Source organism: Leptopilina boulardi, unplaced genomic scaffold (assembly GCF_019393585.1).
Source record: "Leptopilina boulardi isolate dan_hultmark-lab unplaced genomic scaffold, ZJU_Lbou_2.1 LbouV2_208, whole genome shotgun sequence".
In the NCBI taxonomy this organism is placed as follows: Eukaryota; Metazoa; Arthropoda; class Insecta; order Hymenoptera; family Figitidae; genus Leptopilina; species Leptopilina boulardi.
In genome coordinates this window covers 2,155,533-2,181,984 of record NW_026137761.1, presented here as the reverse complement: position 1 = coordinate 2,181,984, position 26,452 = coordinate 2,155,533, and the positions used below count along the sequence as shown (strand labels likewise).

The window sequence follows — 26,452 nt, the reverse complement described above, 5'->3', positions numbered from 1 at the left end:
GTCAGTGCAGTCTCCGACGTCTAGGCGCTCGCTAATCGAATCCTAGAAAAAAATTTTCAAAATTCTTGAGACCGGCATGTAAACGATGTGGTGGGGCGCAAAACGCGCGCGAAAATATTTTTCTATAAATATATACGAAAAAAGGAAACAGTGCCCTCTTGTGGACAAATTATAATTTATTCGTAAGGAATAATTTTCTTTCAATTTTTTTTTCATTTTCAATCATTTTTCCTCTCTAAGGACATTTGCAAATAAGAGCCCAGCCAATGATTGTTTGCCCCTCGAGGATAAATTTAATCGCTGCATTTGGGTTAGCGACCCAACTCCACTAAGAATTGGCTCTGAAAATCGACTCAAAATTACGTAACACACGTTATATCCGTAAATCCTCATCAGACACAATGGAGAAGAAAAATTGTGCATAAAGTGAATATATAGTGAAATGAATTGGTTTTTTGTCGTAATTAAATTAATTATTTTTATGAAAAATTTTTATAAAAAATTTTCATTAAGCAAATTTGGTGTATTAGAGAAAAAAAATTTTTAAAAGTGATTGAAATGGTTATTTTTGTGATGTATAGTAAAATAAGCATAGAAAACTGGAATGTCGCAGATTAAGTGTTTACTATCTCGTGTGTCCGTGAAAATATCAGAGAATCGAAATAGATTTTCTGTATATTAACCGGAAATGACAAATTTACGCGGTCTAGATGAAAATAGTCGATTTGCAGAAGAAATTATTTTTGCATTTATATCAAATGATGATATTTAACATATTTGAATTTTAAAAAAATTTATTTCTAATTCATTTTTAATTTTTATCATTCAACATTATTAGATTTTATTTTTATAAAAATGTAACGAATTGGGAAACGTCAAAGTTGGCAGTTGTGTGAAAAAAGTAAAAAAATTGCACTTGAATTAAATAAGTAGAACAATATTTAAGAAAGTGAAGTTGAATGTAATATTAATAAAAAACAAATTCAGGACACGTATAACTTACTTTTTTCAATTTCACAATAGGCGATTAAAACGTATGACTAATTTTATAAATTCAATTTTTATGATTTATCATAATTAATGTGTTTTTAAAAAAACATAAATTAATAAAAGTGAAGTTTGGATTGACGTTTATCGTTTTTTGTCATTTCGACTACAAATCATTCATAAAAAGTAATGGTTTAAACATTATATTAACCATCATTGTTGATAACAAAGAATTCAAATTACATAAAATACTAATAATTTACTAAAATTCAATTAACAATATTGTTTGTTGGTAAAAAATGTTATATTATTAAATAAATGACACTTAAATTTTGAAAAAATATTTTTACCATGTGAGAGAGTGTTTCTTTAAAAAAAAAAACTTTTTCATTCATTCTAGTGAATTTTTTTTTTCAAAAATTGCAATTTACAAAAGTACAATTATTTAGAAACAAGGTAAAAAGCAAATACATGCAATTCAAAACGATTAAGCAATTTACTTTCATAAAATTGCCTTTGTGTTTCAAATATCATTTTTCAACAATACAAATACCGAATCTACTAACTACCTATTATTTTTTAAAAATTAGAATGAATCTAAAGAACTTGAATTGTAGTTGAAAGTAATGAACAATGAATTCATTGTTTCATATATATATATATATTATTTTATAGAATAATAGCAGAATCTCATATTGTTGAATGAATTTATAGTTGCATTGTCTCGTCTTTAATTGAAAGAGGAAAAAATTGAAAAAACTTACGAATCTTCGAATTGGCATATATATGTATATTTATATGTAGATGCAAATATATTGAATCTGTGAAACAAAGTGATACACTTTTAAAATTTGAAGATTAAATGAAATCTAGAAAGTACGAGGTAAAATTGCTACGTCTTATGATGATTATCGTCGTGTGAACTCAAGTGACATATTGACGGTTCCGACAACTCGATGTAAATCTCGTGTTTAGAATGCATCACTTGTACCCAACGGCCAAAGGGGATCCTTTATGTCCTCTTGGCTTTCATCCGCAAGTGCGATGGCCGACACGCTGTAAACGATGCTTCAGGTATCACTCTTTCATTTGTTTTCACTCCACTTGCTTTCAACTAACACTTACCTTTGTCTTGTTATTTAAATGAGAGAGGAATTAGATACGTATAATGTATTTTACGTGAGAGTCTTTCTTCCAAGAAAGAAAACGGAACTGCTCAAATGGAAAACTATCTTTATAACCGGACATACGGATTTTTACTTGTTCGAAAAAATACATTATTCAATTTCATATAAATCAAGTTTTAATAGAAAAAAAGAACAATCTATTATTTGGAAGTTTTTCAATAATATACTGTAAATTATTAAAAATTGCATTTGAATGTTTATTCAAACTTTTTGACAGTAATTATTAACAGAAACTAAATTGTTTACGCTTAAACTGCAACAGTTTTGAAGAGCTTAAAATATTTTTTTATATGAAGATATACAAAATATAAAATTGGACTTACTTTTGTTCCGAAATGTCCACGGTATGACGCAGTTAAACACTGGCATGCTGTACTGACTCAGTAATTTAGAATCACACTGCAGAAACGAGTGTCTTCTTTGAGACATTTACGTGGTCATTTTTAAGACAATTTTTTGTGCCTTTTGCTTTTGTTCATTTTTGCAATGATACTAGCAGTCTTCTTTTACTACGAATAAAAGTCTGAGAAATCCATAACGACTATTTTTATGTTAAAAAAACTTGTCATTAAAATATAGATTGTATCCCAAAAACTCTTAGATGACGTTTTGAATGTAAACAATTGGATTTTCAACATTTCTAATCTTAAAAATTTTACTAGATTCTTAATCAGTGACCTAAAAAACAACTATAAGAGTCACGTGAATCCGTCAATATTTAAAAAGTTTATCTGCTACAAAATGCGACCTGTTTTTTGAGGTTAGAAAAAAATCATGACGTGATGGAGCGGAAATCTGACTTAAGATTTCGTGTTCAGGGCATCAGGATATATGGTACTCTGGTCTACCGCGTAGGACACTTATTTTTTTATGGGGGACTGTGTCATTACGCAGCTTTACAAAAAAAAGTATTAAACGATTAGTATCTTTAGAAAAAGCAAGTTCATCTCAATAGCAATCGTACAAATGCCGTGTCTGGATACCTAATTTTTTTTTCGACTATTTTCTGAATGTAAATTAAAGTCTAAGATATGTTATAATAACTTTATTGCCCATACTGGGAACTCAGTTATATTTCTAATCCTAAGTATTTTTTTAAAATTATGTAAATACTTTGCGTGAGAGTTCTAGAATTCCAAATGAAGTCTAATACCAGAGTCAAATTACTGCTAATACTATAGTATTGATATTGCGAACTGTTTCAAATCCCATTTTATTTTTGTTTATTTTTTCGCACCACTATAAATATATATTTTGGCTAATTATTTCGAGGTACGGAGAGGTGAATATATTTTCTCTTATTTCCAGGGGATTAAATATATTAAAGTTCAAATCACTTGAACCCAATCAGCACGAAAACTTGCAGGAAGCTTTCCGTGCAAGATGTGCAAGATTGCAGTGCGAACATGTAGCAAGTTTGGTGTAAGCAACAAAATGTCCTCTTACGGCAAGCTTGCTGCTTTGCAAAACCAAACATAATGCGCAGATGTAAACGGAAACTCCTACGGTTGTGCAATAAATTTTTTAACCTCCAAAGCAGGGTGCTTTGGATGTTCCTTTATGTTTATTTAGAAACATAATGTTACTAAAAAAATAGTGTATTACATTATAAGGGGAAAAAGTTCGAATTCCGGCATTGCGCGAAATGATGCCTGAGGTGAAGCCGAGGGCATTATCGCGCAGTTTAGGGCTTTCGACGGCTTTCGACTGTTCTACCCGCCGTGTAATGTATACTATTTTTCTTTATACACGGTCGAAAGTACGCACAATAATTCACTAATTAAAAATATTTCAATTGCGTATTCTATTTGACAGCCAGCCACCTTTTACTTTTGCTCCTCGCTTCAACGCCTCTAACTCACACGGACACTCGGAAGCTCTGACTTTTTCTCTGTCTCTCTCTTTCAGTCATGTCTCTTTTTTCGATGCCTGCCCCGACATTTCCTGCACGAGCGAAGCATGGGAACATTCCACGGTGATATTCCTGTGACATTCGCGTGATATTCGTAAGATACCGAGGGAATATTCCCGTGAAATTCATGTAATATTGAGGGGATATCCCTGTGATATTGAGCGGAATATTCCTGTGATATTGCGAAGGAATATTCCTCTGATATTGAGGGAATATCCCTGTGATATTGAGAGAATATTCCTGTTATTTATAAAATTCTAAAATGTTATTTGTTTTGATTGTTTTGAATATTTAAATAAAAAAATAAATAAATGGAAAAAATTGAAAAATTTTTTTTTAGAATTTTTAAATTATCTCATCAATATCACTGGAATATTCCCTTAATATCAGAGGAATATTCCCTTAATATCACAGGGATATCCCCTCAATATTACATGAATTTTACTGGAATATTCCCTCAGTATCATACGAATATCACGCGAATGTCACAGGAATATTACCGTGGAATGTCCCCATGAAGCGGACATTATGATATTGCCTGAATGTCACAGGAATATTCCCATTTGATATCACCGTGACATTTAACCGCTACTTGGGTAAAAACGACTGTAAGAGAAAGAGAGAGAGAGGGGGGGGGGGAAACCAGTTGACAGCAGTTTAACTCGGTTCTGTTGGTTAAAATCGCGAAGAGTTACCGACCGAGCCATTTACAAAAGTATTTTTGCTCTCGCTGTAATAGATGGCGCGCGTGTGCATCAAGAACATCATTGTGAATTGCTATAGAAATGCACAAATATTCGACTTTCTGCTGTGTAGTCGATGCGGGAGATACATGCTTTCGACCGAGGTATAAAATTTTTTTTTTTAATATTATACAAGCTTGCAGCAAACTTGCAGCAAGCTAGCGCCAAATTTGCCCTGCAAGCTTGCCGTAAGAGGACATTTTGTTGCTTGCACCAAACTTACTACATGTTTGCCTGTAATCTTGCACGGCAAGCTTCCTGCAGGTTTTCGTGTTGATTGGGAAACTAAAATAGGGTTGGCCCTGACGAGATTCTGCACTAATTATTATCGACATGCGTGCATAGTCATTTTAAGCACTCTAAAATTTTTGAAAGTCTAATTTTATGATCAACTATTTAGACAACTTGATTCAATTCATTGACGGGCAGCACGGTTTCACAAGCGGAAGATCTGTTTTAACTAACTAAAGTATGTCTTCTTAAATTTTGTTCTACATAATCTTGAATATGGACGCCAGGTGGATGCAGATTACATCGATTTCACTAAGGCTTTTGTCAAAATAGACTATTGAATTAAATAAAACTCTATTACGACACATTAAATATGACTTCTGTGATGTAGTTTTTCTACTTCAAGAATCCCCCTGGACTCGAATATTGAACTTCTTTTCTTTTTTAATGTGCATTAGCAATATAAGTGTCAAAAAATTTATTTAAAAAAATTGAATAACGAGAAATAGGACAAATGATTAAAATCGTTTATTAAATTCCCCTCAAATATAAAATAATATAGAAATAACAATTTTTTGATAAAATATTAATACTCTGGTATAGAATAGCAATTCCTTATACTATTTTTCAGTTCTTCACAAAATTTTAGCTCAATCTATCAAACATTTTGCGCAAACGGAAAAAACCTGATCTCAAAATTAATGTACAGTACAGTCAACCCTTAAGTAAATATAACTTCTTTATTTTATTTATTCTTCTCTCTAAATTTGAATCAGCGATAAGTATACCACTGGTACCAATCACTGGTACAACTTAAATTCAATATTTTTAAATAGTTTAATTATTTTTCTCTTCTAAAAAATTTTCTTTTTACAAAATATTATTATTAAGATAGCTGAATAATTTTTAAAACTTCTTAATTACTGAAAATTTAAAAAATTTAAATTTAATTATTTAAATTAAATGTTCCTGTAATTAAACATTTCTTTTGAAAAAATTGAATAAAACCGATAAAAGATTGTATTTCACCTTCCTGGAGGGTAAAACTGAATATTTCCATTCTGACACTACGAAGGTAGTAATTTAGGTACAAACAATAAAGGGTTCCCAGGCGCGAAATGACGATGAGTTGAGGCTTTATGAAGATTGATTGAGCATTGGTCAATATTGACTGAGCCTTGGTGAGACAGTGGAAGTAAGGCTGCTCCAGTCTAGAATGTAAAGGCGTTTCCAGAATAGGTGCAAAAACCAAGTACAAATGCAAGTCCAAATGCAAATCCTATCAGTGCAAGAGAGAAAGGTACTCTATCTATCTCTTTTACACTCATGGGATTTGCATTTGGACTGGCACTTGTACTTGGCTTTTGCACCTATTCTGGAACCGCCTTAACACCGATCTAAGCCTGACGCTTGAGGCTGGGTTGAGCATTGGCGTCCAAGACTGAATCAATCTTGCCGAATTCTGATTCAGACTTGGTCAAGACTGTTCCCACTGTTATTACTATTCTCGCGTTCAATAATTCTTAATAATAATAGTAATAATAATAATCCTATTAATATTACGTATTATTATATTTATAGATAAAATTAAAACAACATTAATATTCATTAAAAATATGATTTTAATTTATTAATAATTATTATTTATTTTATTTATTATATATAGTCGTATACAAAGTAAAAAAAAACTTTATCCGACAGAGTCTCTAAAATGTGGTAACCATTCAATAACACCGTCCGACACGATTTTTCACACAGAAAAAATCAATGATTTTCAGAAACTAGGACCAAAAAAAAGATACCCTTGTCTGGCCGTTTTGCTAGATCAGGTCATTTTTTGCTTTTAGGGGTAAAAACAACCCTTAAATGAAAGGTGATAGGAAATCTTGTACAAATTAATAATTTTTTATGAAACCTGGTATCTCGGAGTTTTCCAGGTCGCTGATTACGAATCTGATGTCAGATTTTCAAAATTAAAAATGGCGGATCCAATATGGCGGTCGAAAGGACCCCGCACAAAATGCATTGAAAATAGCTTACCGTTAAATTCTTTTATATTTTCAGAATTAGTAGTTTTTGACCTTCTGAACAAAAAATCTTAATGACAAAATCCAAAAAAATCAATAACTTTTTTGTTAATTAAGGTTAAAGTTGAAAATTAACAGAGTGTGAATCTCGGAAATACTCTAAAGTGAGTAAAACGAAAACAATTAAATAAAACTGCCTGAAACTCGTAACTCGGGGGTTTTTGGGGTCGCTGATTACGAATCCGGTGTCAGTTTTCAAAAATTCAAAATGGCGGATCCAATATGGCGGACGAATTTTTAAAAAAATCATCTAATTAGACTGAAACCTGTTATATGGGGGTTTTTGGGATCGCTGATTACGAATCCGCTGTCAGTTTTCAAAAATTCAAAATGGCGGATCCAATATGGCCAAATAATTATTTTCATTTACAGAAAACAAGATTTCTATTCGCAGCATAAGAAATACAAAAAAGAGAAATATTTAGTTTTAATAGATAACCCAAGCATCATGCTATTTTAACCGAATGTTTATGGAATATTACAAAAAATACTCGTATTATTTCGGTGTAATATTACAGTAATATTACAGTAATATTAAAATGTCCGCATAATAGTAACATTACCTGATAATATTACTGCAATAATCAGTAATAATAAGATAATACTATTATCACGAAAAAATAGTACCCCAGCTGGGAATTAAACCCTAAAAGCAATGCATATGAGTCGAGAGTTTTAACTAATAAGCTGCATTTCCTGTTTTTTTAGCAATGTTTAAGCAAAGTTTCTAAGATCCGAAATACTACTAACTACAACTTGTAAATATGTTTGTAAGTAAGTGAAAATCGTTTTTTTAGTTTTTGTTCTTCATATTATTTATTCCGTTTATTCTAATATTATCGTTTTGCAAAGTTAAACTGTTAAATGAACTTTCTAAAACATAAACCTACCAGTAAATAACTACTGATAAATAATGAAACCAACAGAAATATACTTTAATTATTTAACCATTTCAGTAAACAATTATTTGATGTTTAAAACATGAAAAACGACATGTACTACTTAAAAAAACTACTATTTAAAGAAAAGTTAATTAAATGTTGTTATTTAAATTAATCAAGATATATAACAACATCTAGTCTAATTAGACGATTTCTAAGAACATTCGTTTGAAATATTATAGATCCGCCACTTTGAGTTTTTGAAAACTAACACCAGGTTCGTAATCAGCGTCCCTAAAAACCTATGAGTAACAAGTTCCAGTCTAATCAGATGATTTTTAAAAAAATTCGTCCGCCATATTGGATCCGCCATTTTGAATTTTTGAAAACTGACAGCGGATTCGTAATCAGCGACCCCAAAAACCCCCATATAATAGGTTTCAGTCTAATTAGATGATTTTTTTAAAAATTCGACCGCCATATTGGATCCGCCATTTTGAATTTTGAAAATCTGACATCAGATTCGTAATCAGCGACTCGGAAAACCCCGAGATACCAGGTTTCATAAAAAATTATTAATTTGTACAAGATTTCCTATCACCTTTCATTTAAGGGTTGTTTTTACCCCTAAAAGCAAAAAATGACCTGATCTAGCAAAACGGCCAGACACGGGTATCTTTTTTTTGGTCCTAGTTTCTGAAAATCATTGATTTTTTCGTGTGTGAAAAATCGTGTCGGACGGTGTTATAGTTAACACTGAAATTTTGACAAGTTTTATACTCCCCAAGATAAGTTTAATTATTCTTTTTTTCTCTGTGTAGACCTTCAATTAAAATATTTAAATAATTTTTTAGAATAAAAAATAGACAATTGGAAATTTTTTAATATAGTGCAATAACTTTATATTTTATTTCTTATATATTATATAAGATAAAAACTGATTTGATTTAAATTTGGGTAAAATTAATTTCTTTCTAGACCGAATAATTATATATATATATATATATATATATATATATAAAATGAAAAATAGTAGCTACTTACAAAATTTTACATTCGAAGTGTAAAATTGATACGTAATTTGAAAAATTTTGAAATTGGGAGTAATAAGGACAAGATTCTATTTGCCAACTAACGTAATTGAATTCCAAGAAGCCTTTATTGATATGTAAAACCTTATATTGTAACGCATATAATGGCATATCTTTTTGCATACGAAATAATATGAAATTAACGCAGAAATTTAATTTTCGTGCATGAACCTCAAATCATTTGGATAACATAAGATTGGTAAAAATGTTTGAGGTGAAATAAAGACGGATTTAATAAAGTATTTATACAAAAACGTACAATTATCGGTAATAATACTTTCGGTTGCATTGGCCAGTGAATTGCATTTGGAACAGAAGTACTGTAATAGCGGAGCAAAATATATGCAGAAACTCGAATTCCCTGCTCTCGCGAATGAATACAAATCGTGTGTTTATGCCGCAAAATGCTGTGAACTAACAAATATATACCTTTAAACACATATAGCCATCCAATCTCGAGTGTCAAGTGCTTACAAATCTTACACTATAATAAGAATGTTTAGGAACTCATTCCCTGATGCTTCCATACTTTTTCGCAATGTCTTCATTTCTAACTTCTTTTTTCTCTTTAAATTATCAAAATGAATCTAAACTTCATTGTGATACACGGAAGATTTTTTTTTAAAATAACAATGTTACTATAACCTTTCACGGAGAAAATTTCTTTATCCTGTAGAAATCTGACAATTATTTCCACACGTAGAAAATTTACTTCTAATTTTTTACTGGGTTCTTTCTTTTTGTCAAAATCTGTATAATTTGTCAAAAACATGAAAAAGCCATATAGATTCACATTCAAGTTTTAATATTGAATACCATATACGTTGAATGTGTATGTTGGTGGTATAGCGATTTTATGTAAATAAAACCCTACACAAAAAAATTCTACACGAGAAAACTTGAAAATTAGACAGACAGCAATAGTCGTATATATCTTATTTATGATACAGAATGACGTCAAAGACATGATTATTGACTGCGATCAAGTTGCTTGCGCGATTTTTGCTGTTAGTTTAAATCAAATACTAACCATTTTGTAGTGTTTTTTTTTTTAAAAACGTGTTTTCTATTAAAATATCAATAAATAAGCACTCATGCCAGACTAACTTTTTTCCGACTTGAATATTTTTTGTCAAATTCTTGAATTAAAAGAAAAATACCTTCTTTTCATAGTCACTATATTTTTCTCAATTTTTTGACTAGAACGGAATATTTTTCAAGAAAAAAGTTAATTGCTTAAACATATTTTAAAGCAAGTTTTTTTTGCATGAAATTGGACTGATTGGATTGGATAAACATGTTTTTATATTAAATATAACATGCTGTCAACACATATGCATTTAAATTTACAATAACATTTACAATTAATGATTATATTCTTTTCATGTCATATTTAGATTAGATTATACATTTTGACTAATATATTCGGTTTGTCAGGGATTATAAGGATCATGTAGGAAAAAGCAGAAGCATAAAAGACACAACATCATCGACACCTACTTTATCACCTCGCGAGCAATCATCAAAAAAGTAAGTATGTATAGAATAACATTGACTGAGGAGAATACCTCACACTTAAAGACTAATTTCATAATAAATTTTAAAATCTTCTTTAAAATTGAAATTTATATTCTATAACAATCTGTTAAGGAAAATTCCTTAGATTCCACTTTATGATAAATACATAAGTTGTTCCACTATATGCTTGTTATTTTTATGTTGATTTCGAAATATATATAGAAATAGAAACGAAAATAATTACATATTTTTCAGGATGACTTAATTTCATTATATATTTTGATCATAATTTATTACTTTGAAAAAATAAAGAATCTTATTAATAATAAAACTGAATTAGTAAAATTTATCTAATTCAAAAGCAAAATGAGAGTCACTAATGCAATTTAGTTAAAACTTTTACTAATTAAAATTTAGAGAGTACTTTATTAATGTATTAAAATTATTGTACTCACAGTATCAAGCAATTTTTCAAGTAATTAAAAACTAATACCTAAACAAAATATCCCAAAGATAAATCGAATATAGAGTTTATATTAAAAAAATTGACTTAATGAATGTTTTGTGACTAGCTATTTGTTAAAATTTGACAAGATGAATAAATATCTTAAGTTTTGAATGTCTAAAGTTTTCCTAGAAAAAAAATAATAGATTACATTTTCTTGCAAAATGAAAATTAAGTGAAGGCATATGGTATCCCCTTAAGGAGTACAAATTAATTATACTTGTTTGTGAATAAACTGGTGAACATTTATACTGTAAAGTTGAATATTCAGCTCTGCAGGGAATTCCGACAGCAAAAGAACGTGGGCGTCAACGTCAAATTTATTAAAAGACGAGTCAAAAAGCCACATCATTCCGGAAGTAACTGTCACCTGGAACTCGGCACTAGATCTCACCTCAATTCAAGACAATACTACTGAAGAAATTGTTACTACTGTAAAAAGTAAAACTACCTCAAGACCAAAAACTTATGTTGGCTCACAATCCGATAGTTTTAATTTTCGACGTCATTCAGTTGACGAAAGTGTCATTGATAGACCGCAAAAATTACAAATCAAAGAAGTCATTAGTAAAAGTAATGGAAATGCTTCTGACACTGACGCTGAATTTATTGTACAGGTAAAGAAGAGTTTTTTTCAATTAAAAAAATATTTTTAAATCATTACACAAAAGATATTTTACCTATATATGGGTAAAAATTCATCAAGAGTAACCCGAGACGAAATTTAAGGCCTACTTTACAAGGAGTAAACAGACCCTCTTTAGCTTCCTCAACTAGTCGCAAATTTCCCTTTCTTCCATGTTTGGATTCAAAGTGGGGTCTAAAAATTGATTAAAATATTGAAAATTTTGAACTTGCTCTAATTCTATTAATTTTTTGAAAACGCTTCAAAATATGTTAATTCCAGTTTTTAAAGGGTAATTAAAGAAAAATTGTGTGAAAAAAAATTCATTTTGCTTTAATCAAAATAATTAAAAGAGTATATTTTTTTGTATTTTTTTAATTGAACTAGACCCTCTTTAGCTTTCTCAACCAGTCGCAAATTTCCCTATCTTTCACGTTTGGATTCAAAGGAGGGTCTACGGAGTCTACACTAAAGAGGATTCAAATTTCGCCTCGGGAACCGCCTCAAAAAAAGTCTTACTTTTACACTTGATACATTAAACTAAAATTTTATAGAGAATTCAAAAATAGTATAAGGAATCGCTTTTACGATACCTGAGAATTAATATTTTGTCAAAAAATTTATATGTATTTTTATATTATTCCATATTTGAGGAAAATTCAATAAATGGCGGTAATACAATTTTAGTCACTTCTCGTAATATTTAATTTCTTAAGAATAAATTTTTTGACAAAATATTAATATACTCTGGCACATGACAGTGAATCATTTTAATATTTTTCATCAAATTTTAGGTTAATCTATTAAGTTCTTTGCGAGAAAACCCGCGGAAAATATTTGCATGTGAAATTACAACAATCACATGACCTTAAAGCGGTACTTCAGAAATTTGCGTTAACATAATTTCCAAAGAATTTAATCAAAATAACTTTTATTATATAGGTTTAAAAAGGTTTTTTCTATACTTAAAAAATATATAAAATCTATTTTTTTTAAAAAAATCCTGTTTTCTTCAAATTTAAAAAAAAATCAAATTTTCTCCATTTTGGACATTGGTATCTTAACATTTTCAAGGTTGAATTCGATAAAATTTATTTTTTTGAACAAACAACGTAAAATTTGACCTTGAAAATGTGTAGGTCCTATTTCTGTTAATATGTGATAATGAAATACATAAAAAATTGTATTTTATGAGACCAAAAAAAAATTTTTTTTAAATGTTTCAACAGGAGAAAATTTTTTTAAATTTGAAGAAAGAAAGACCTACTCTTCAAAAATGCTTGACTTTTTCATGTGTGCAAAATCGTTTCGGACGGTGTTATTGGTTTGTAGAAAATTTTATACTTTCACAAAGGAAGTTTAGTTTAAAAAAAAATTGTTAAAAATTTTAATTTTTATTATATTTTTACATACAGTTGACGAGAGAAAATTTTTCTAAATGTACAAAATTAAATCAGAATATTATTATGGCAAATATATATGTATATGATCAGAATAAAGAGAAGCGAATTCTTTGGCTGCCTGCCAGATTTTAAGGCAGCCCATACATTTTATTAAAGAATAAGTATGAAAAATAAGTGAACGTCCATGATCTAATATAATACTTTTTGGGGTTCTCAACTCTTATACTTTCAAGATACCTGACACATACCGCATTCTGGCAGACTGCCAAATTTTCTTTCTGTTTCAAGTTTGTTAAATGTCGAGAGACTTTGAATGTGGATACTTAGAAGACCGATGATTAATGTACATATAAAGATGTTCTTATTACAAAAAAGTTTATAGCAAATAACGCACTGATCAATTTTTCACACATTCTAAATTAGAACTTGTTAAAATATTATTTTGTAAATACTAAATTATAATCATTATTAGTGCCAATCTTTTATTTTTCATCTTAAAACTTTTATAATTTTGTTATTTATTCAGATGTATAGAATGTTTGTCAAGAAAAATGATTTAAATTCAACTAACGCAGACACCAGGTTCTTTAAAGTCAAAAGAAAATTTTTCCAATCTAAAGAGACTGATTAAATTTATTATTTTAGGTCAGAAAACCACGTTCAGTTGAAAGTGGCGTGTCATCGAAAGGTGAAAAAGGAAATCCCGTTGATGCCGTAAATGGAAAAGGTGGAAAAACAGAAAAGGTAATATAGAAAATTTCATTGATTCATTTCAGTAAACTTTGTAGTTACGTGATATTAAAACACTTATTACAGAATGAAATCGAAAAACTTCGGGCACAATTGAGTGATTTAAGAATAAGATGCGAAAGGGTAGAGAAAGAAAAAAGTGAAATTCTACTTCGCCGTTTGTCTAGCATGGATACCGTCTCTAACAGCAAGAGTAACAGCAATGAAGTGATGAAACTACAAAAATCTGTTAAAGAGCTTCAAGCCAAAACTGAGGGTATTCATCAGAATTTTACTATTTTATTTATTTCCCATTATCATTAATATTATAATTATTATATTACTATTGGTTATTTATTTCGTAGCTCTGAGTGAAGAGAAAGGCAGTCTAACGTCAAAAGTAAAAAGTTTGGAAAAAGAGCTAAACGTAAAAACGAACAAAAATGAACGAGAGAAATTGAACGAGGAATTAAAGTCAAAATTGAAGGCAGCCGAAACATTGTGTGAGACTCTTATGGACGAAAACGAAGACATGAAGAAAGAAATTCGAGAATTGGAAGAAGAAATTTACGAGATGCAAGATAACTTCAGGCAAGACTTTTTTATTACCCATTATTTTGTTTTTATGATCTCAATCATTTTATTTGTAGCCTTTCATCAGTAACATGCTTGAGGTAAGACATTATGTAATATTACAGGGAGGAGCAAGCGGACGAGTACCTGAGTCTTAGGAAAAATTTGGAGCAATCAAATAAAAATTGTCGAATTCTTTCGTTTAAACTGAGAAAAATTGAAAGAAGAACCGAACAATTGGAGACGGAGAAAGTTGATTTAGAAAAGAAATATGATCAAGTATGTTTTTATTTCATTTTAAGATATCTGTTTTATTTTCAATCGTTGCACAATTTTATACAATATCTTACGATCCGGTAAAGAACGGTTAACATTTTTTAATTTACAATTCTACAATATAAATTCATTCTTTTGAACGTTTTATCATATCCTTTACATTTTTGGACTTCCCTAATGTTGACTGTTTATTTTTCAGGCAAAAAAACTAGAGGATTTGTTAAAAAAAGTAGGCACTGAATATAAAAACAAATTACCAAAGAGAAACATAGAGCTCGAGTCGAAAGTTCATCTTAAAAAAATGATGGACGCTATAGATAAGGATATAGGTTGGATTTCCTTTATCGTTTTGAGAATATTTTTATATGAATTATTTTCCAAATCACGAAGTAAACAAATTATATTTGAAATAAATGAATAATTAATTTTAGGTGACATTCTTGGTATGATAGTGACTGCAATCGAAGGTGGCGGAACTGGTTTTCGAAATTCCAAAGTAAATGACACCAATTTGAAATATGATACTTTAACGAAGGAACATGAACTCTTGAAAGAAAAACTGGAAAAGGCAATGAAGGAATTAGCTTCTGAAAAAGAGACAAAAAAATCGAAAATTGCGAAAAATGAGGATGGAAAAAATAGTGAAATTCAAAGTAGTAAGAGGATATTTTTATCTAAATAAAAACATAAATTTTATTTTATTTAAATTATTAAATTCCAACTAAATTTTAGTGAAGAAAAAATTGGATGATACAATTGCTTCAACAAATATTGAGAGAAAATCTTGGGACACTGAGAAAGGAAAATTACAAGAGGAAAAGGAAAAATTAAAATCCAAACTTTTGTCACTTTCTGCTGAAAAACTCAAAATATACAATGAAGTTGTTTTACTCAAAAAGGAACTTGGTAAGTTATTTTCAAAAATTCGAGAAAAAATAAAGCAAGAATACATTTAAAGCTTAAGTAAAAATGACAATTTATTAAAAAAACAAAACATTAAAATAAAGTTTGACAATACTTTTTATTATTTAGAGGCAAACACATCTTCCAAGAAAGATAACGCAAAAATGGAAACTGTCTTAAGTGATTTAAAAAAAGAACTTGCACAAGAAAAGGAAACAAATAAAAAATTAGAGGAAGGTTTAGCATTGGCCACTGAAAAAGAAGCTAGAATTACACAAGCATTAACTTCGGTAAATTTTTTTTAATTCTTATTATACGTCATTAAAAATCAATTTCTATATCTCTATATGACAAACAGGTTGAACATGCGAAACTTCAATTTGAGACTAACTTAAACTGCAAGGTTCAAGAAATTGAAAACCTCAAATTTTCAACGTCAAAGACAATTACAGATTTGAATGCAGATATAGATAAATTTAAAAGAGAAAAGGACCAATTAAAGAGTCTGTCGGAGAAGGATAAAGAATCAAAAGACTTAGAAATTAGTACACTTAAGAAAAAAATTAGTTTTCTAGAAAAAACAGGCTTGAATACGAAAAAAATGAACGATTTGAAACAATCGTATAACGAGAGAATATTAAGTAAGATATTTTATTTTGATTTAAAAATCAAATTATAATTAACAATACTAATGTGAAAATAAAAATACCCTCACAGATCTTGAAAATGAAGTGAAGAAGGGCTTACAGCAATTCGAGGAATTAAACGCGAAACATGAAAAACTTGTAGAATCCAGTACACAATTAGTTGGAGAAAATCAGGCGTTAAACAGGTAGATTTCAATTTTTTAAGCAATCAACTTTCAAAATGGATACAAATATAATAATTGAATATTTCTCAATTTTTTTAGCCGATTTACTGAACAACAAGCTAAAATCAATGTCGTTCAAACGGAGCTAAATGATCTTCAAAAGACTTTAAAGTCCAAAGAAAAAGAGTGGAATTCTAAAAAAATTGGTTTTGAGGTCAGTATATCTTTTGACAAATATTAAATAAACAAAAATTGTATTTAACTTTTTCAGTCACATTAAAATGACTTTTTGTGCTAAAAATTCCCCAAACAAATTTTCAAAAATAAAAAATGTTACGTTGCCTTTTATGTATTTGGGATTGGTGAATTAAAATTCAAATAAAAATGAAAAAATTTTGATAAAAAATCCGAACCAATAAAGATAACTGATCTCTATAGCGATAAAAAAAATATAAAATGATTAATCAGATAAAAATCAAATTTCAGCAAAAAATAAGAGAACTCGAAAAAGTTACGAGTGTTCAGTCACAGGAAGAAGTCAAAGAAGAAATAAGTCATCTCAGAAATGAAAATGGTTCTTTACGAGAACAATTGAATGATTTAAAGAATGCAGTAAGTCTCAATTTGTCTTCTGATTGATTAATTTACTCAATTAAAATTATTCCGTAAAAATATTTAATGTTTTTTAATAGTAGGTGAGGCATTTCATATGAGAATACGGGGTCATGTCTCAGATTTTTCTCAAAATTCGGTAAATTGTAGTGATAGTGGTGCTAAATAAGTGTACAAATTTTGAATTTAAAATTTTTAATATTTTTCAAGATATTTACAATAACAAATTTGAGCAATATTTTTTTGCTTTACTTATAACTTTTTTCCTATTAAAAATAGAGAAAAATGTTGTAAATGTTTTTTACGCGGAAGATTTTAAACTTTTAGAAAAAAATTATTTTAAAACAAATATTAACTTTTAAACATGTTCTCCCTCATTTAGAAGCGCGAAAAAAATCATGAATATTGTTTAAGTCATAATAAATCGATGTTTAAATTTTTGAGATAGCATTATTTTTTTTCGAGATATTAATTAATTAACTAACAAAAGTTAATAAAAAATGAAATATTTTACGAACAAATAAAATTAGAGTAATTTTAAAAACACCATTAGAATGCTTATCAAAATCCGCATCCAACGAGCCCTATATGAACTATTTTGGATAAACAGGTGTTAAATTAATAATTAATAATAAAAATTATTTAAATAATTAATAACATTTAAGGAAATGAAAATTAACTGTCAATTCTTTTTTTATTTGGAAGATCATCTAATTCTGTGTCAAAAAAGGATTATTAAGTATTACTAAGAATCAAAAATTAATGATAAAATGTTATTTAGAAAAAGACTGAAAAATACCATGCCGAATAGGTAGGCAGCCCCCTCCGACTTGTGTCGTAGGGTGCGGAAACCTCAATTTTCAATAATCATCTGTTAATAATTTAGATTTGTTAAAAATGTTATGTTATAAGTAAAGCAAAAAAATATTGCTCAAATTTGTTATTGTAAATATCTTGAAAAATATTAAAAATTTGAAATTCAAAATTTGTACACTTATTTAGCACCACTATCACTACAATTTACCGAATTTTGAGAAAAATCCGAGACATGACCCCGTATTCTCATATGAAATGCCTCAGGTACATATTTGATTTTGAATGAAATTACATTTGTGAGTGTGACAAATGTAAGAAAAATAAAGAGACAGATTTTGAAGAGGTCCAAAAGTAAAGGAATTTTAATAAAATTCCAAAGTGACGTGGAGATGACAATTTACAATAATTTTTTTCTTTCAGAATGATGACTTGAACAGTAAGCTAAACGATTATAACTCCGTGACGAAAATCCAACGAAATTTCTCGGCAGATTCCTCGGCACTGGAGTCTGAGCTAAGAAAGGCGAAAAATGCTCTCGCCAATGCAGAAAAGGCAAAGAAAGCAGATCTCGCGCAATGCAAGATGCGATATGAGCACAGGATCTCAGCGATCAATGACGAAATCCAGTCCATACAAACACAACTTACAAGATACAAACGTGAACGGGACACGTACAAGCACATGTTGGAGGGTGCACAAAAAACTATCGCGGAACTCAAGATTGCAAGGCAACGTCGGCATTCGACAACATCGACTGGAAAATCAACTGATGAGGTACAAAATTTTATTTTATATTATTTCTTTCAATTTAACAAATATTTACGAGTTTTCTTCCCGTATTTGTCATTACATAATATTTGCGTTTCAATTATGAGCAAGATTAAAAAAAATTTGAAATTTTGAAAAAAATCATTTTTTTTTATCTTGCGCACATGAGTCTTAAAGTGTAAGATATAAGCTTCAATTTAAGCCTAGAAGTCTCTATCGCGTCAGGTTAAGGGGAAAAAATATACTGAAAACCCTCAAAAACACGGTTTTTGAAAATTTTATCCCAACTTTACTCAAAATCCTGACGTGACACGAAATTTTAAAAACAAATAATACATATTTCAGTTAAGAATAAAAAATTCTAGTAGAGAAATCAAATAAAATTAATAGTAAGCAAATTTAAAGAAATATTTAATTTTTTTGCATTTTTGAAAATTTTTAAGGTTCTTTAAAAAATAGTAAACAATAAAAATTTTATAAATAATGAATTGTATGTTATTATTTGAACATTTTTAAAGAAGAGTAGTCCGATCGAAAAATGTTGATTTTTAATGATTCTACAGTAAATATACGAAAAAGTGTTTTTTCCCATACAAAATATATGTAACAATTCATAGGCTTTGAGACACCATTAAATATTTATTAAAATCAAAATGAAAAAATATGTATCCCTTTTTTTCCATTTAGAATAAAATTTTGGCTGGGAATGATAAAAGTTCAAAAATTTTGAAAATAAGGACCACCCTAATATAGATACATGAAAAGATGTACCTAAAATTGCATTAAATGAGTGCTTAAATATCGATAATATAGAATTACTTCTATTTACTGTTTATTTTAAATCCTTAGCTTAAAAAAATGCACTCACAATCAGATTAAAACATGGATGCCCAGTGGATACAAAAAAAACTTTATTCTAAAACCGTTCTTACAAAGGCTTCTCAAATAACGTTTTTAAATATCTCATGTTCTAAAAAAATTTTCAAAACATGAAACGTGCTTAGAATGTTATTTTAGTAGACATGTACGTTCTAAAAATGATTTAGACATGTTATTGGAACAAAGGCGTTTTTCGCCCACTAGGTAATGGATAAGTTAACAAGCAGTTTTTGCTGGTCAAAAGTTAAAGAAATATAGGTAAATTTTAAATAAGAATTTTGTTAATATACTGGTTTTACAATTCCTAATTTACTCTACTATAATTACTAAATTGTTTATCTTTAAAACAAGAGGTTTTTCATTTCCAGGATGAAGAATCAGCACAAATAAACGTAGCAGTTCTTGAAAAGCAAATTATCTCTATGGAAGACGAACTCTCAGAAGCAAAGCTCGAAGCTTCCAAATTAAAGACTGAATTAGTGTCTGAAAAATCAGCATGGCAGATAAAATTATCAGAGATGCAGTCTCAAATTAATGAAGTATATTGTTTTCTATAACTTTTATTATATTTCATTACTTAATTTTTGTATTTTAAATACAAATGAATTAAAATTGTTTAAACATTAGTTAAAAACAATTAACTAAAATTCCTATAGATTGACTATTATTGATATAGAAAAATTTTTAGATTTATTATTATTATTTAGTTTAAAAATTTAGTATTTAAATGAGCAACGATATTGTTATTGTAGTTGGAGGAGGAACGTTTGCTCGCAAGTGGACGTACGAAAATTCCTGGACTGAAAGTGCGTATGGAACTTGCTTGGCAAAAAGAACGAGAGGATCAACAAAGATTACTTCAAGAAACAGCAACGCTTGCTCGGGATTTGCGGCAAACGCTATTCGAAGTGCGTTTATAAACCTTATAATTTAATAACCAAGGATTGTTTGATACCTTGGGAAAAATATTTAATTGGAGCTACTATAATTTTGCATCTTTATCGAAGCCAACTCTAATTCGCTTTGAATTTACAGGTTGAGAGAGAACGCGATAAGGAACGTCTAGAAAATAAGAGAAAACAAGATCAACTGAAGAAAGTCTTTGACGAGGAGAAAGATGAAAATAAGAAGAAACTTATTGAAGTAACTATTTGCCTTTGCCTTTCCTACTAATTGCTCATTACGATATACACATCGTATTTTAATGTCGTAGGGAAGAAAAACTAGTTACATGAAAATACGAAAAACAAAAATAACGTATAATTAACATATATTTCTATTTAAAAATTGCATTAGAAATTAGAATAAGACTTATAAATCTCCATTGCAGGTTTTACTGTTTGATAAATATCAAACTCACAACTACGGTTAACAAATATGATAAGATAAATTTAAATTTATCCACTATAATTAATTTAATCAGGAATTGTTAAGGAAGTGAGAATAAAATTGATTTTCTTTTCTTATTTTTCAAATTCTTAATTGAATAATTAAAAGGAACAAATGAGTTGAGAAAAGTATCTTCAGAAATTAAATGAAAATTTTGTTTACTCGTTTCTCTCTAAATCAGAATATGTGAAATATCGCTTATCTAAAATAATTGCAATAAGTTTACAAGAAATAAATTGTTCACTGATTTTGAGTGAAATTTCACTTAGGTACTATAAGTGTATTTACACTTATTGAATAAATGAACGATTTGTAACTTTTAAGAAATGAATTTTAACTTATCTCATATGATAAATTGCAAATTACTTCTCGCTCTCGGAAAATCGGGCAAAAATGAATGTGTTAAATTTCTAATTTGATTTACATTAAAGGACGAAAATACAAATTTCATGATTTTGGAAAGTCTTATACTTATTTTATTTGCAAAGAAAATATATATAACTTTTGTTTAAAAAAATATATACCATTTGAAACTATGGAATAATACTTTTGGTAGCATCTTTACAAGTCAGTCGACTATAGTATTTTAACTGAATTTCATCTTTTAGTGTTAGTGTGATGTTCTGATGCTTAAATTTTTAAATGATGCAAAAAAGATATGTACACATAAAATATAAAGTAACGTTAAGCACCTCACGTTTTATTGTAATAAATATTGTCAATAGTTAAAGAATGTATATATGTATATGTATTTCAGTTGCAATGTGACTTGTTGGAATTGAGAGACGCCCACGCAAAGTTGCGAACAAGCAATGAAAAGATGAGGCGAGAAAAAGAGCGCCACGAAAGGGAAAGGGAAGAACTAAAAACGATTATAGCAAATAAACGGCACATAGAACAAACGGAAGCTCGTAGCATTAACATGCTGCTGCAGCAAGTCGACGACTTGATGAAACTATTCCCAGAGTTGAAGAGCACCACGGAAAATAAAACCCCTGAAGTATACACACCCACTCCACCGAGAAGACTCAAGGTATATACAAGGGAACGGAAAACATTATAAATTTTAGAACAAGTCGTTGAAAAGGATTTATATCTATGTCTATTATCATTTTGCAGGGACCAAAGTCAAGAGAATCGTCGCCAATGTTGGAGGGCAAAGACGATAAAGGTATTTCATGACAATCAGATTTTAGACTGTCATCTCTTAACTGAAATTCATAAATTTTATATTTATGACTTCATTATTTATTCATTCTCGTAGGTGGAAAGATGGAAGGAAGAGCTGAGAAACTTGAATATACAATTGGAAAATTAATGGAAGTTGCAAAAGAACTGCGAGAATCAAAGAAAACTGATGAGAGTAGTTCCAATCGATCTAAAAAGTTTGGTAAAAGGTAATTTTTCTTTTTGATGATAACATACAATTTTTCTAAACTGATTTCTTAATAATGTCTATTTTATGTTTAATTATAGAATTTTGTTAAAGTTTCATTTAATTACATTAAACCGATGTATATAGAAAAAAATAAACATTTCTCACTTTCTACACTTGGTATTTAATGAACTGCAATTATTTTGATGAAAAAGACGGAAAAAGATTTCTGTTGGTATTTTACAGGTCAACATCCATCGACAATGACACTGGAAGAGGAACAACTGCGAGTCGTAAACCAGCTTTAAAGAGAAAGAGTCTCTCACTCGAACAGACCACAAGCAAAAACGAACAGGTGAGTCGAAATAGATATATATATATATATAAATGCGTGACATTCACTCTTATTATATAAAAATTGCCACACTGAGAGACTTTTTGAACTGCAGCGGAACAAGGTAAGTGATAGCAGCGCCACTATGGTTTTGGTGTGCAGCGGTACAATTTTGGGAGCGTGACTGTCCAAAATGTTGGTGAGTAGCTCACCGAAGTTGTGGGGACGCCACCTTTGGTTTGTAGCTGTACAACTTTTTGACAGACACGCGCCCAAAAAATGTACTGCAGCAGCCCAAACGTATAGTCTCGTAGCTTACCAACAGAATGCTCCGCATCCGCCTGTCGAAAGTCAGCTACGGTGCAAAAGGTCTCTCAGTGCAATAACATTTGAAAATTGAATTAATTTTCTTGTCTTATAATATTTCTTTATTATTTTCTATTACTTAACTTTTTCAATATTTTTTTTTCAGTCAATATGGGGAAATGATAGTAATGTTTCTAGTATGCAATCATTGGATGGATCTGAAGGAGATCCTCGACATTTTAGTTTGCCGAGAGATTCAAGCGTCGATAGGTATTCAAAATTATTGATAATGGAATTTCAATTTTCAAAACACTTAAATTTAGCTGAAACATGTGTAATTTATTTTGCATTACATCAATGTTTTTTTAAATATTGATAATTTCTGTTTAAAAAATTAATTTAATCAAATATAAAATGAATAAATATGGAAATACCTTCACCTTAATTTAACTATTTAAACATATTTTAGTTAAAATATTGTAAATATTTGAAATAAATTAAAATTTTTATGAATACAAATTTTCCGAAATGTTAGAAATTATAAAAATATTTCTAAACGAAAAAATATATGTGTGTCGTTAAGTTAAATTAAATCTTTGTGAAATACGGAGTTTAGTTAATCTATGTATAAAAAGAGTATTCATAAGAAAACGAAAATAAATAAAACAAAATTGACTAATTTCAGTCGACTGTCCAGTGGATCAACAAAGAGTGAAATGCTGCACAGAGATAAAAAGTACGGCACGGGAATAATTAAAAAGTTGACAACGAAGTTGACCAAATCTGCGAGCGTTGATGATCCAAACAGTTCATATGAGTTTTCACTTCAAGTAAATGTCACATAAATAATAATCAATATTAAAAAGGAAAAACAATGACTGAATATTGTTTTGTTTCTTACAGACCTCGGGATCTGAAGTTAGCATTAACGAGGACATTAAACGTGATAAGAAAAACTTGAAGAAGAAATTAACCGACATGTTTAAGAGAGGCTCCAAAAGTAATGGGTATGTAATTCGCTTTTTAATATGCAATATTTCTTTTTTTTTAATTTTATTTACCTCGTAAAGAAAGTAAAATTATTTTTTTGTTATTTCCTAACCGCCCCCTTAATTTTCGTATCACGCGATAGGGGCATACAACAATCTCTTATTCGACAAATAAATTTTCAAAGGTAATACAGTTAATAGCATCACCTGCTGGGATGCGATCGTATTCTCAAACGATGATACGTTAATGCGATGACGTCTCGTTTAAATGGATATGATTCTCATCCTGCGCGGCGTGAGCCAATTTTATTATCAAGATGTCAGTGTTCATAACGATTCATAATTCCTTCAATTAACACCCCTTTATCTTAAAAAGTATTATTATGAAATTATTTAAACTTTTATTCTTTCTTTTTCAAGACTAGATAAAAAATCCGGCTCTCAGGAAAATAGCAGACCTGCTTCGAGAAACTCGCTTGCCTCTTCAAAGAGCACAAAGCCTTGATGATTCTAAAATTTCATAACTGTACCTAGAATCACAATTATTAATGTAAATATAAAAAAATTTGTACATACATTGCGTTTTCCTACAATAATAATAAACAAAAATCTATTCAGTATGAGAGAAGAGACAATTTTTAAAAATCTGTTCAAGTTCAGCATTTACTTTTCAGATTAGAGGCTGGAAACAATTTTTATTGAAAACAAATTCTTTTGTATGGTCTCGTTTTAATTAATAAAGTTCAAGTGTCTTTGAAATGTATTATAAGGTGAATTATTACGTGTACATAAAAATCTTGTATGTACACACGTAAAAATACATCAAACTTCGAATGAAATGTTTATGTGAAAAATTTTAAGCCTCGGTCCTATTTTCCCATTAATAAAGACGTTACTTATAATAAAATTATGATTTTATTAATCTCCTTAAAGAAAAGTATTTTATGTAGTAATGCATAAGGCGAATCATAGTGATCGAAAGGAATTCAGAGAACAAAGAAATATTTGATCACATAATTACAAATTTTACTCAAGTTTGTAACAGAAATTTTTTCAACTACCTATCATATTTTAACCATACTGAAAAATTATATTCTACACGGAAAAAATTAGTCGCGTAAATTTTAGGCGACTAATCAAGGACTCTCGGATATTATAAAATATTTTACGGAGTTTTAGAAATACTCCACGATTTTAACCCTCGGAGCACATACTGGGTCACACAGACCCTGTCATTAATTTCAATGAAGTGTAATTTGAAAAGTCGGCAATACAACACGAACCTAAGGCCATACAGTGGTAACTAACTAATAAGGAATAATAAGTAACATGATAATCCAAAGAAAATAATAAAATACTAGTAAATATGTTATTAAAAAAGTATAGTTTTAAAAAGTTGTGTCGAAAATCACATTTTTATCGTCTTAAAAGTTACCTTCGTTAAACTACAAAATAAATACCTTTTTTAAAAAATAAAATAAGGTGGTATTTTTTCCCTTATTCTAACACACTTCGAGAATATAAATCCCAATTTTTAGCTTAAAATATTAAAAATTACAAAAGTTACATTTTTTTTTTAAATTCAATTTTTTCTTTTTAATTAGTTAACTTCACGAATTTTTTTTCAATATGCAAATAATTTAATAATATTTCTAAACTGCATATTCTTATTTTACAAGGTTCAATGAATAAAAAAATATTTTTTTTGTGTTGATCAGTCCAATAGTTCAAAAATGGGGGAGTTTTGTAAAGTAAACAGGGTCACAGCGACCCAGACTGTGCTACTTGTTCGAAAAAAGAGGTGTGTGCTCCGAGGGTTAAAGGAAATTTTAGAAAAAAGTCGAGGACTTTTTAGAAACCTAGAAGCGGAAAAAAGTCGCGGAGTTATTGTACCACTTTGATGCAAAATTTAGGCAACGAGTCTAGGAAAATGGTGCGCACAAAAGATGCGCAAACTCTCAAGCGATAAACGCGACGTGACGACATTTTAGTCGGTTCTTCTTTTCATTTGTGTATATAGGGAAACTGTGGGTATTACTGTGCTTTTTTTGTTTATGCTAACTTTGCAAAGCTCAATTTAACCTCAAAAATACATCAAATGTTGTTATTCCAATTGTAGATAAAAGTTTAATTATTAAATTTTACTTAAACATTAAACTCGAAATTAGTTTGGCACTTTTTTTATTTAAAACATCCATTTAAAAAATAATGGCAAATGCGTGTGTTACTGTTAAAATGTCGGTATTTCTGTGCGGTAATTACTAACAAAACGGCAATAACTGTGCCGGCATTACTGTTAAAATCGAACTGCATGTCGAGCTGCGCATGTCACAACAAGCTAAGGTTTCTTTTGAATACGAAATTCTTGTCTTTTTCGTTCGTTTTTCTTTTTTTCACTATCCATTTTTCTTTTTACTTAATTAATTTGATTAAACACGACTAAAAATTAACTAAAGTTAACTAGAAATTAATTAATTAAGCTGTCCATGAGAATGGAGGTTAGAGAAACGTCAACAAAAAGA

General features: G+C 29.3%; 1 protein-coding gene across 1 annotated transcript; it reads left to right on the top strand.

Moving 5' to 3' along the window:
• LOC127278610 (putative leucine-rich repeat-containing protein DDB_G0290503) lies at positions 1-24,769 on the top strand. Its single transcript, XM_051300410.1, has 28 exons — positions 1-182; positions 1,792-2,061; positions 10,557-10,649; positions 11,414-11,759; positions 13,816-13,914; positions 13,987-14,176; positions 14,265-14,490; positions 14,598-14,751; positions 14,948-15,077; positions 15,180-15,404; positions 15,481-15,654; positions 15,781-15,941; positions 16,010-16,292; positions 16,369-16,483; positions 16,562-16,676; positions 16,949-17,074; positions 18,311-18,664; positions 19,906-20,076; positions 20,290-20,445; positions 20,573-20,680; positions 21,684-21,959; positions 22,046-22,097; positions 22,191-22,323; positions 22,548-22,656; positions 23,108-23,211; positions 23,627-23,771; positions 23,845-23,948; positions 24,351-24,769. Exons 2-28 carry the CDS (start codon positions 1,964-1,966, stop codon positions 24,433-24,435), a joined length of 4,332 nt encoding a protein of 1,443 aa, XP_051156367.1. The 5' UTR covers positions 1-182; positions 1,792-1,963; the 3' UTR covers positions 24,436-24,769.
• The last annotated feature ends 1,683 nt before the right edge of the window (positions 24,770-26,452 follow it).